At 48.0% G+C, this 12473-nt stretch overlaps 1 protein-coding gene across 5 annotated transcripts in view; it reads right to left on the bottom strand.

Moving 5' to 3' along the window:
• The window catches only part of OSMR (oncostatin M receptor), a 50989-nt gene that overhangs the window by 2746 nt on the left and 35770 nt on the right, over positions 1-12473 (bottom strand). For all 5 annotated transcript variants that reach the window (XM_078066667.1, XM_036111095.2, XM_078066668.1 and 2 more), the window contains 8 exons: positions 11772-11848; positions 10407-10629; positions 7211-7390; positions 6032-6136; positions 4490-4663; positions 3549-3716; positions 601-682; positions 50-122 (listed from right to left, as the gene is read on the bottom strand). In XM_078066667.1, the coding sequence (XP_077922793.1) occupies positions 50-122; positions 601-682; positions 3549-3716; positions 4490-4663; positions 6032-6136; positions 7211-7390; positions 10407-10629; positions 11772-11848 (1082 nt within the window). The remainder of the gene's footprint in view (positions 1-49; positions 123-600; positions 683-3548; positions 3717-4489; positions 4664-6031; positions 6137-7210; positions 7391-10406; positions 10630-11771; positions 11849-12473) is intronic.

Raw genomic sequence — 12473 nt, 5'->3', positions numbered from 1 at the left:
TTAGTCTTTAATAGATATTATGGCATACATACAATTTCCCAGCATTTACCTTGGATTTTATTAATGACAGGACACTACTCTTGTAAGGATCTGGAATGTCAGGATAACACTTCTCCTTCATCCTAGAAAACAGTGAAAATTGGACTGAATTTTGCAATATAGTGACTAAGAGAACTCTGGAGCCAGATTCCCGGGCTCTAAACCTTGCTCTATCACTTACTAACTCTGTGACCTTGGGCAGGCTATGCTTATATCTACTTGCTGATTCAGTGGAGATAATGACGGTGCCCAGGGTGGTGGTGTGAGGATTGAATGAGCTGTATGTAAAGCACTTAGAATACTGCCAAGCACACAGTAGGTGAACTACCAGTATTAGCTATGGTTATTGAACAGGCTTTGCAGTCTTTTTCAAATGGCTATTGTTTTCCTTATATATTGACCTGGAAAGCAAAACTGTTTAAAAATTTTCATCTAAGTCTCTGTCCCTTGCCTTTTCAGCACCTTCTCTCATTATTCAATGTGATTTCTAGCTTCTTAAACTCCTTTCTAGATTTTTTTTTTCTCTGACTTCTTGGATAAAAATCTTCCCCACACACTTACCACTGACTTTTCAAGTAGCATATGATCATGATGAGCAAAATGCAGAAAACCATAGGGAGTATGATACGTATCAGTATAGGGGCTGGAGAAGAAAACAAAGTGGTATTTTTAATGAGTACTTTTCCCTCCTCAAAGGCACAAAAGTAAGTTTAAGACTGAAATTAATTTTACAGAGTTATTATTCTTCAAGTCTATTTATGCAAGATTCAATCTGAATTCTGGCTGATGGGGTGGGGGTGGGGGTTCTACCAACCAACCAACACAGGGACCATCTGCTGTCAACACCTTATGACTTGGATTCGTTCCCTCTTTTTTTTTTTTTAAGATTTTTTTACTTATTCATTTGAGAGAGAGCAAGCAAGAGCACGAGCAGGAGGGAGGGTCAGAGGGAGAGAGCAAGAGAGCAAGAGCACAAGTGGGGGGAGGGTAAGAGGGAGAGGGAGAAGCAGGCTTCCCGCTGAGCAGGGAGCCCGATGCGGGGCTCGATCCCAGGACCCCGGGACCATGGCCTGAGCCCAAGGCAGACACTTAACCGACTGAGCCACCCAGGCGCCCCTCGTTCCCTCTTCTGACAAACTGGATCACTACTTCCAATTCTTCACTCCCTCCTTGTATTAGAATTATACTCCCCACCTTTGCCAAAGCTTCATGGTGGGTGGAGTGTACTTTGTCCCTTGACTGGGGCTCAGCCACATGACTGTATCTGGACAATGGGCTGGCAGTAGTTGTAATCCTAGTAGCTGCTTTAAGTGCCCTTGCACAGGAGTGAGGTTTGATTTGGGGATGGGGATGTGGTGGATAATGTTGGCCTTTCGCGCGGGAGGGCAGGCCTGGGTAGATGCCCAGCGCAGAGCTCGGAGGCAGCACAGGGTCTGGAGGCAAGGACACGCAGGACGGGAACGGGGCGCCACGGCAGGCACCTCAACACGCGGCTCACAGTTCACCTGGCCGGGGGAGGGGAAAGAAGCTCTCCCCCTGACCCGACTAGACAATACCTGGCTCCCAGATCCCTACTTTTGACTGCTACAATTGCTTTGAAGATTTGGTTAAGTTATGCACTTACAACTTATTTGAGAACAAGCCTGGGGACCTAACCATGATAGTTTCCAAGTTTCAGGCTGGTTTTGCTAATAAGCTTTTTTTTTTTTTTTTTAAGATTTTATTTATTTGACAGAGAGAGACACAGCGAGAGAGGGAACACAAGCAGGGGGAGTGGCAGAGGGAGAAGCAGGCTTCCCGCGGAGCAGGGAGCCCGATGCGGGGCTCGATCCCAGGACATTGGGATCATGACCTGAGCCGAAGGCAGCCGCTTAACTGACTGAGCCACCCAGGCGCCCCTAATAAGCTTTTTATTGAAATGCAATACTTGCGTTCAGAAAAGTGCTCATACAGTAAGCTCGGTGAATCTCACAAACCGAACACGGCCACGTGACCAGCACCCCGGTCACGACGACGACCATCCTCAGCTCCCCAGAGAGCCCGCCCGGGGTCCCCATCCAATCATGGTCCCCTCCCAAGGTCACCACTGCCTTGTCTTAGCGCTCACAACAAGAATGGCGTCTGCCTCTCTCTGTAGTGGAAGCCCGAGCAGCCGTCAGGCCTGGCTCTGTCACTGTCACGGTGCGTGGCATCTGTGAGGTCCGCCCACGTTGTTACTGCAACTGCGGGGCGTTGTGTCATGGCTGCGATTACGTAGCAGTGGATTCTCCTCTTTAATAGTAACCAATATAACCCATAGAGGGGCACAGCCAATGCTAAGGGAGGTTTAGCATGAATAAGGGGGATAAATGAAAGCTAGAAAATATACTTGGGGTAAAGATAATTCTTTGTATTATATATGTGTACACACACACACACATACTCTCTCTCTCTCTCTCTCTCTCTTCTACCAGCTAAATGAATACCAAAGCTGGAGTAAAAACAGCTGGAAATCAATTTAAAGTTTTAAAATCTACCCCCAAACAGCAAGAGTGCTCAAATAACGGAAATCGATGACTGAAATCTTAATCTGACTCCGAGAGTTCTGACCTTGGCCTGGGAAACCTGAGGAGCGAGCAGCACCGAGGGCCCCAGGCTGCCGGCAGGGCCGTGGCCAGCGTGCCGGGCCAGCAGCTCTACCCTCCGCCGCCATCCCGTTGCCCGCGGCCCCACCGCCGCCGGAGGGAGCCCGCCCTGGGCCCGAGGCCCGCTGGGACCTGCAGCAGACTCTTCAGCCGGTCTGTTTCTCAGGGAGGACTGTCTTCCACCATCTGCTGTGTGATACCCGCTTCTCCCCTTCTTCCTCCGTCACTGTCTGCTTCCCCCACCACCTTCCTGTCGGCTGGAGGTCTGCCTTTACCGTCAGTGCTGTCCTCCCTGCCTTCTCCTTTCTCCTTCTTCCAAGCCAAATGCAGTTTGAAAAATGGATCTCTTTATCTCACATTTCCCCCCCAGTCGGCAAACACCAGGCTGGTGAAGGAACACCTCTTGCCCCTGCCCGATCCCCAGCCGACCCTACCACACCTCTCTCAACTGCCCCCAGAAAGGCCAAGTCAGGAAGCAGTTGGCTCGCCACCGAGGGAAACCAGCCAGAAGGTCGGCTGCAGAAAACACCCGCCCTCCTCCAGATGGAGGGTCTGGGGCTCTTCCGAAGTGGACACGAAACCATGCCTTCTGGGATTTTCAAACCATTTTGGGACTGAGTTCCAGGGCATGCCTCAGGGCCACTGAGACAGGCCAGAGGAAGGTTCCAGGTCGTAAGTCAGTCAGATTGGCCCCACTGTTTTCTGGTTAATGTAGTGGGATTCTGTATAACATTTTTTTCTGAAACAATCTCATCTAGAGAGTGAGAGACAGAAGGAGAAGAAAGGTTTAAAAACTCCTGATCTCGACAAAGCCCAGGGTAGTGTGTGTGTAATCTGTTAGTTTCCCAGCAACATCTAGGGGAAGAGTTTTGATTCAAAACTCACAGTATTCATCCGGAGTTGTGACCTTTGTGAAAGTGCCATGGGGGCCCTCGCCAACACTGCTGTACGGGGTGACCAAAAACTCATAGAAGGATTCCGGCTGTAGGTTTTCCACGACAAATGTCTTTTGTTTCGGGTTGTCAATTTTGTATTTGCAACATACTGCATCATCTGTTATTCAAAAAAAAATTATTTTCAGGAAAAATAATTATTAAAGAGTGAGAGAGAGATCTTGTGACAGGGTTGGGCACTAATAATATTGACTCAGCGCTGTCAACATCTTAAACCAATCAAAAATTGAATCATGATTCCATCACTCTGGGTCACTGGTAAAATTTTTAGGAGATGGCAAGCAAAGCAGAGCAACCACGAAACAAGGGATGCTGGTGATCCAGAAAGAGCCCACGAATCTGCGAGACACAGTAAGAGCTTGAGAGAGACTTAAAAATACATTGTAATAACCTTTAACAAGGTCAAAAGAAAAAAAGAAAAAGGAGTTAGCAAGAAAGTTTCATAATTGGCAGGTTAAGGAGCTGATGGTACTCAAATGCTTCCAAAAATACCAAGCACTTTGTTTTAAGTAAGTTACAATACTGCCCCCCGCCACCTTGCCCACTGATTTGTTGAAGAGCACGCTGGACCATAAAAGCATGCAAGAACAGAATTCAGCCTGGCCATGGTCACACACGGCCACCTTTCTTTGTTTTGTTTTGTTTTTTTATTGAAGATTTTTATTTATTCGACAGAGCACAAGCAGGGGAAGCAGCAGAGGGAGAGGGAGAAGCAGGCTGACCTGAGCAGGGAGCCCGAGGACCCTGGGATCATGACCTGAGCCAAAGGCAGACGCTTAAGCGACTGAGCCACCCAGGCGCCCCCCTGGCCACCTTTCTAATAATGGTCTTGCATAGTGAGGTCTTGAAAGAGTAAACAAACAAAACCGTCACCTGAAAGAACTGCCTTTTCAGATCCTGAGTGGCACTGCCCCGCCTTGGATTTCAGGTAGACGTGGTACCCTTGTATAAAACTGGGTTGGGATTCAATGGAATAATCCTTCCAACTCAGAGTGAAGGAGCGGGACGTCAGGTTACTCATGACCACTTGAGGGTTGTCTGACGGAGCTAGGAAAGGAAGTCGGGGTAAGGAGAGTCGTCACCTGGAAGTAGCTGCGAGCACTCATGTAAACTAAAAGTAGAGCTACAGCCAAGTCTGGAGCCTGGAGGCACTTATGCCAAGTTCAGGGGTTTTCTCTTTTTCTCTGGGGGATTCATGCCTTGACATGGTTTGTGAGGGCTGGAAAGGAGTTGAGCCATCTTCCTGTCCAAGTCTGGCCTTTCACAAGTGAAGAAAGGGAGAGCCAGAGACACTCAACAGCTTGCACGAGGTCACCCAGAGGAAAAGCGAATAAAGGGTTTCTTAGACTTCCCCATGCTCTTGAATTCCAAATAGTGTTTGACAGAAGACCCTGCCAGAGAACAGACCGAAGGGGGTATTCGAGGAACTCTAGTTCCTGGGTGGTGACAATGCCAAGCCATCCAAGTGTCACTGCAATACTCCGAGGGTGTTTATTCTGAAGGCTTCCTGAGCCTGTTTCCCACACACGCGTGTGTGTACCCGGTCTGTGCGCACAGACATGCACACCAGCAACACACCTCCGGTGGGCCTCAGATGGCCCCCACAGATGGAGCTGTGGGAGACGTGACCTGATCACCGCAAGGCAGGGGAGGTCCCAGGTGCCCAGATTTCAGTGGGATCAAATTGCCTTCTGTTGCTGGTGGAATCACAGTGAAATTTCTGGGGGGGGGGGGCGGTGATTTCACAATATGGGTCAAAATTCTTAAACATTGTAAAAGAAATGAGAAACTAAAGCCTTTTGACTCAAGTATTCTAAGACTTCATTTAAAAACCATTATTGTGGATATGGATGAAGATTTCACTAAAATGATGGGGACTCAGACAGCATAAGAGATTGGGCTAAGGATAAAGGAGACTGAGCATTGCAGATGAAAAGACACCTGAAGATGAATTTTATAGTTTATAGTTGAAAAACACCATAATCATGCTAAGTGTCCACCAACAGGTGATGTGACACATGCAAACAAACACTTTGCAATGACGTAGTTAAATAATATTTAGTGACATGAGTCAAAAACTGCATAGAGTAAGATCCCACTTTTATTTAAAAATGTATATCTGTACAGAGAAAGGAATACCTGGATATACATTAAATATTAACTCTGGATATTTGCCTTTGGGTGGTAAAATTAGCAATAAGTTTGTTTTCTTCTTTTGCATAAATTTTATAAATTGTCTTTAATGAAAATGGTTTATAGTTTATGATTAAAAATATTTTTTAAGACCTAATTACCAGAATAAATGGGACACTGAAAATTAGGAAAGGTGTTGAAATATACCTAAATCTACAGCTAGGATCTCTGGATCGTTCTGAACAAGTCTGCCCACGGACACATTACATGCTGTAAACTTACCCAGTTCCTGGGAGTATCCTGTTTTTTTCTCTAATAAATAAGGAACCCTTTCTGTAGAAATTCCATAAATTCTGAAGTTGTATTGGACCCCTGGTCTGAAAGCATCTAGGGAAGAAAGGTCAACAGATTTTCAGTAACACAGTGTGACATTCTCTTTATTTCTGAAAAGGAACAGAATAAGAAATGAATTGGTGTCTCCTAAATAATTTCCTCCTTAGGGTTTCTGCACTTTATCTCCACCATCTTCCCTGCTTCCGTTGGCCTTGGAGTCCTCCACTGTCCCCAGCGAATCCTGCAGGGACTGTCCTCTACACCATGCTCGCCAGCATGAGCTCTCAGATGCCCACGTGCAGGAAACCCGGGGCAGAATTCAACCAGACACAGAAAACCATTTTAAAGTTTCTTGTGACTCCAAGCGCCGCCCCCCCCCCCCCAGCAACTTGTCTTCTCTTGCCCCCACGAAAGCTGAGCATCTGGAAGGCTTTGCTGGCACTTCCTCACTCCACCCCCCCCCACCCACACCTGCACCTCTGCAATCCACCTTCAGCCCCCGCCACGCAGCCCACTGCTCAAGCCAAGGGCCGCCTCACTTCCTCACTCCCCAACAGCAAGTGAACGCCCTCCCTGGCCTCCGGCGCCCTCTGGACGCTAAGTCCCACATCTTTATCCTGGGCCCAGCAGATGGCGCTGCTGACCCCCCTCTACTCAAGCCATAAACCTAGGCTTCTTTGACTTTGCTAAACTAGCAATCTTGAAATTACAACTCCAATGTGTGAGGTAAGAGGTCAGGTTCTACATTTTCCACTGAAAGTGAAGGAGTTGACTGACTGCTACAACTTTATGTCCTAAATGTCTCCCAAATCCCTACATTTCTTTGCCCTAACAGTTGGGGTTATAATGCCCCTTTGCCATTCATTTGAGACCACTGATTTCGAGGTATAAGTTCATAAAAATCATGAAAACCTATCACAGGCTTAGGTCCAGATAATCTCTGTAAAAGTAGATTGAAGGCCAAATCTTAGGCCACATCACTGTAAAATGAACTCCTAGCACCCATGCTGGATTTGTCATTTCAAAATTATTATTTAGCACAAACTAGCTGTGAGATGGTCCAGAGGTCCTAGCTGACTTGCTGCGAGGTGGACGGAACACGATGGTAATGTGCAGGGTTCTTCTTACCTGAGCTAACAACTGTGCTTGTGGTAGTGGGGCCTACGCTCTTCCACTGGAGATCACAGAGTGGGCCCCGGGGATGGTCACACCACTCCACAATGTAGCCTGTGACGTTTCCGGGTTGGGGTTTCCACGACAGAGAGAATCCATCCTCCGTGCCTTTAACTCTTTCTTCTTCAACTTCTTCTATACATTACAAATAGAGCCATGCTTCAGATAAAATTAATTGTACGTTTTTAAAAAAAAGTGTTTAAAGAAGAAAATCAAGTTGAGCATGCACTGTCTCCAACAGTTAAGAGCCCTATCCCTTCCATGGCTACAGAAGCTTGGGGGCGGGGTAACGTTTTCATGGGTGTTTTCCTGCCTCTCACTTCCCAGCAAATATTCACTTCTGCCCTTTGGATGCCTCTTGTGCTAATCTTCTGAGACCCAACCAGACTTCAGGCCCTAAAACAAGGGTCAGCAAACTACTTCCCGCAGCACAAATCCAGCCTCCAAAGCTTGCTTTATGACCCTTGAGCTAAGCAGGGTTTTAAGATTTTTAAAGAGGTGCAAAAAAACAGGGGCACTGGGTGGCTCAGTTGTTAAGCATCTGCCTTCGGCTCAGGTCATGATCCCGGGGTCCTGGGATCGAGCCCCACATCGGGCTCCCTGCTCGGCGGGAAGCCTGCTTCTCCCTCTCCCACTCCCTCTGCTTGTGTTCCCTCTCTCGCTGTGTCTCTCTCTGTCAAATAAATAAAATCTTTAAAAAAAAAAAAAAAAAAGAAAAATCTTTAAAAAAAAAAAAAGAGGTGCAAAAAAACAAAGCATATAGGATATAGAACAGAGGCCGTGTGATCTGTGAAGCCTAAAATATTTACTGTCTTTCCCTTTGCCCAACAAGTTGCTGCCCCATGTCTGGTACTTGGTACTTTCCAAAAATCTCTGTTGAACAAATGAATAATTGTGTCTAAATTCCCCCACATAACGCCGGCTGCTCCTGCATGGACCACTACTTCTTTGATGTTAGGAGTAGAAATTGAGTGAGAACGACAAAAGAAAGGAAGTTCGGCTATGTCCTAAGTTGGATTATGTAGGGATGTGCCCAGTCCTCATGACCCAGGCTACCCACCTCGACCTATTTCATATGCCAGGGTAGTTTCCAGCCGGAAACAAGTGATACGATCTCAGCGGACTCCCAGTTCTACTGATTTCAGGCAGAGTCACCCTATACCTTGGGGGACGAGAATTTCTCCTACTTCCCGAGGCTGCCCTCACAGCCAGCCACTGTTCATAGGGCAGTGGTCCCAGCTGGTCCCTCGCGTGAGAGCAGAGCCAGAACAAGGAGGGGGCCTGCAGGCAGCTGCTCAGAAAAGCAATCGAGGAGAAGCAAATACTGCATGGCATAGACTTAACTAAACATTTACTCATTATTCATCTGCAATTTAAATTTAACTGGGCCTCCTGTATTTCCTTTGGCACTCCTAATTACAGCTGGACATTGGTGTGAAAGCACAGTGTTATTAATTGTTCTAGATAATAACTAGGGGATACCCAAAGGAACGTGTAGCTCCAGGTATAAGACAAAGGGTTCCCTGTGAAGGCCTCTGTATATACCACTGACAAGTCTTCCTTGTCTTCTTCCCTTCGAGAAATAAATCTCTTTCACATCAACGCTGACATTTTTTCACCTTACTCATTCACACTGGCTGAAATTTCATCCCACACTCAGAATCATAACTCTTATCAAGCTGCTTTTTGAAAATTGCAAATTATGTTTTGAGAAGTAGAGACAGAAGAGGGAAGGAGACAGGAAATCTTTTTCTTCAGTCATTCACACTCTAGCATGAGTTGGTTTAACAGTCGGCCTCATGGCACATCAGTGCCTTTATCCACCGTGGGGATTTAAGAATGTGGGCCACTTAAGGAAGGCCGGATAGAGCCTCACAAGGGAAGGTATGGGGGTCTGAGGGCAGGGTATGGGGAAGGAAAGTACGCTTGATAGAGAAGACCCCCAACAGCCAAGTGCTCAGCAGGGTTGCTCGGATTGGGCCTCATGCAAGGCAGTCTTTCTTTCATCAGTCCGCTCCCCCAGGGTGAATGAAACGCCCACTTCTCCTCATCTTGTCCTGATGAGGACAGATTACAACTTTTCACTTTCTTTTATTATTATTAATTCATTTTTTATTTAAATTCAATTAATTAGCATATGGTGTATTATCAGTTCACTTTCTTTTCTAATGCAGTTTTTGACAAGCAAAGGTCATGTGAAGTAACTGCTTAGTTTTCCTTCGGCGCCACGATCCGGATTTCTTTTTTACTTGACACACCGGATAGTTCTAAAAATAAATAAACCAGCACCGCCCTCCGATCTAGCCCCCGTAACCCAAACGTAAGCCTAACCTGGACGACCACAGTAACCCAGCCTGCCGCAGCCCCTCGAGCAGGGCCCGGGACGCTTCGCCGCGGGAAGCGAAGCTCGGTTACCGCAGTCGCAGGACCGACCCACCGGCCGCAGGAGGTCGAGGACATTCCACCGGCGCATGCGCGCTCATACAGCGCGCTCCTGTGCCTGCGTGCGTGCGTGCGTGCGTGCGTGCGTGCGCGGGAGGGTGGGGGGGCAGTGTGCCCAGCCTCTTCCCACAGCTGTCCCAAGCAGGTAACTCAGGGGGCTCCTGATCGTACTACATGTAAGGTCGTTTCCGCCTCGTCTGGTCTCTCACAGGCTACGGGACTAGCCAGTCACCATCTGTCATTCTGCAGCTTCTGCAAAGCCTCCTGGAAGGATGATGCCAGTCGGTTCTCCTTTCATCACCTCTGGCAATGCTCATGGGCTCTTTCCGGGTGGCAAAGACTGACAAAATATTTTACAATAAATGCAACCCACATTTCATAAGCTACAAAGCACGCTTAGAGCGACTCCAGCTCTTGGTGGAGACGGCTTATTGGTGTTGCATTTACTTGAGTAAACGTGAGAGAATTCTCCGAATTTGCTGAAGAATCTCGGAGCAGCCCTGTGCTGGGCTGCGGCTGAACACTCACTCTTCCCACACCGAGGAGGGCTGTCCCGGGACACCTGGAGCCGTGCTTAGGCCGAAAGAAAAGGACGAACAGTGTTTGGCAGCTAGACATTTTGTCTCCCCGGGTTATTGCCTTTCCAGTTTGTCCATCCCTACTTAATAACATCACCGATGCTTTCCCTGAGAATCAAAACGAAACTCACTGTTTCCAGGATCTCCAGAGACTATGATGACCGAAGCAGGGGACGTGCCCACACTGTTATGAGCTGTGACGTGGATTTGGTACGAACACTGGTCAAGGTTTAGTTCGGTGCCATTGGCCGGAGCAGGAATGGAGAGGAGCTTCGAGCTGGATGATCTGTCTAGATTTTCTAGAACTATATTATAGAACAGAATCTTCCCATTGGCCTGCAATTTTGATAGTGGCTGAGACAAATAAGGATCACATTTCAAAATGGGCTTTCCTTTGAAAGGAGTTTGCATGAATAATTACTTTATCTTTTCTGTCCCTGCACAGCTGTGCTCTGAGCCATTCATGGAGCCCACAGCCACCTCTAGACCATCCTCCAGGTCCAAGAGAATTCCCTGCCCACACCATCCCAAGCCCACTGCCAGGACCTGTTCCTCCAGTCAGCCCTCTCAAGGGCAGACGGTGGTGGCCCTGATGTGTGCGCCCCTAGGCCTGAGAATGGACTGCGAACAGTTGTTTGCCCGGGTGTGGCCAGAGCCTGGACACACGGACTGTGCCCTCGTGTGAGTGCCAGGCTCCCTGCAGAGACAGCCAGCCTGCAGGTGGGAAGGGGGGGGGGCATGACTGGGGGCCAACTCTCCCAGGACTATTGTATATGGTTTGAAAACATGAGCTGAGGTTCTGAGAATTCTGAACACAAACCTGGGCTTCCAGGTTGCCATGAAGGCTTTAATGGGCAAGGTAGAATGACAAAATAGATTTTACTTTTTTTTTCCAAATATATTTACGTTAAAGTTTTTTAGCTTGACTCATAACTCCTATATGTAAATATTGTGAGTATCTAAATATTAATAACTTTTAAATATGGTATACGCTTCTCCACTTACACTCATGCCCCGGGCCCTGCAAAAGTTAGAGCAGGCCGGAAGAGAAGTTTCAGAGATGCAGAGCTGGCCATCTGCGGGCTGAGAGGTCAAGGAGGAGCAGTCCAAGCATCACGGAGATGGGTGTGGGTGGGGACTCCTCCCCTGGGTAAGACGTTCTACTGGACTCACGTTAAGATCCCCCACCCCCCAGGGGCGCCTGGGTGGCTCAGCTGGTTAAGCGACTGCCTTCGGCTCAGGTCATGATCCTGGAGTCCCAGGATCGAGTCCCGCATCGGGCTCCCTGCTCGGCAGGGAGTCTGCTTCTCCCTCTGACCCTCCTCCCTCTCATGCTCTCTGTCTCTCATTCTCTCTCTCTCAAATAAATAAATAAAATCTTTAAAAAAAAAAAAAAAAAAGATCCCCCACCCCCCAACGCAGACTGCACCAGCATCCGGTGTCACACTGAAAGACAGTGCCAAGCAAATCCGTCTTGTGGAATCTGTGCGTATTACCTTCCAGAATAAAGTCACAACAGAATGTCCCTGCACTGACTTCACATTTCTCCAGACGTCAGGAGCCTCTGAGGGAGCTGAAATGAACGAAAGGAAAGATCATGGGTCACACTACGTATGTAGAACAATACAACCTGTTTCTAGTTGGGTCAAACGAAGTGAGGATGACCTGTGCTACCTGAGGCTTGCTTCTCACTCTTACACTCTCTGTGACTTCTCCCCACTTGTCCCCAGCCACACTGTTCACTCCTCACTAAGTGCACATAGTAGGTGCTTGACAAAAGGTCTGTTGCCTCAAACTGAAAGCTCTTATGAACATCAAGCCTGAGCTTCTGGAAGCCACCAGAAAATTTTGGAATCATTCATCAGTTAGACCAATTGTAGGAGGTTAGTTAGGTAAATTTCTCATTTGCTGAATTTCTAGGAGCAGCAGACCATTGCTACTTCCTTGCTTCATTTGCGAATGTTGCAATGGAGCTGCACTAACGGGGAGCCCTAGGGGCTGGTGGTACTCTGATGTGTGTTCATGATTTCGCAGTGGCTGGTCCTCTCACCAGTCCCCTCGCCTGGGCACCCCTCCTTGATCCCCTCCACAGGGAAGGCCACACCCCCTCCTCCTCATGCTCCTTTCTCTGCCAGCTCCCGGCCTGCCTGGGGAAGCTGCCTGCCTGTTGGGCCCTCAGGGCACCTGCTCATTCCTTG

The sequence above is a fragment of the Halichoerus grypus genome, chromosome 2, assembly GCF_964656455.1.
Source record: "Halichoerus grypus chromosome 2, mHalGry1.hap1.1, whole genome shotgun sequence".
In the NCBI taxonomy this organism is placed as follows: Eukaryota; Metazoa; Chordata; class Mammalia; order Carnivora; family Phocidae; genus Halichoerus; species Halichoerus grypus.
This window is presented reverse-complemented; position numbering and strand designations above follow the sequence as displayed.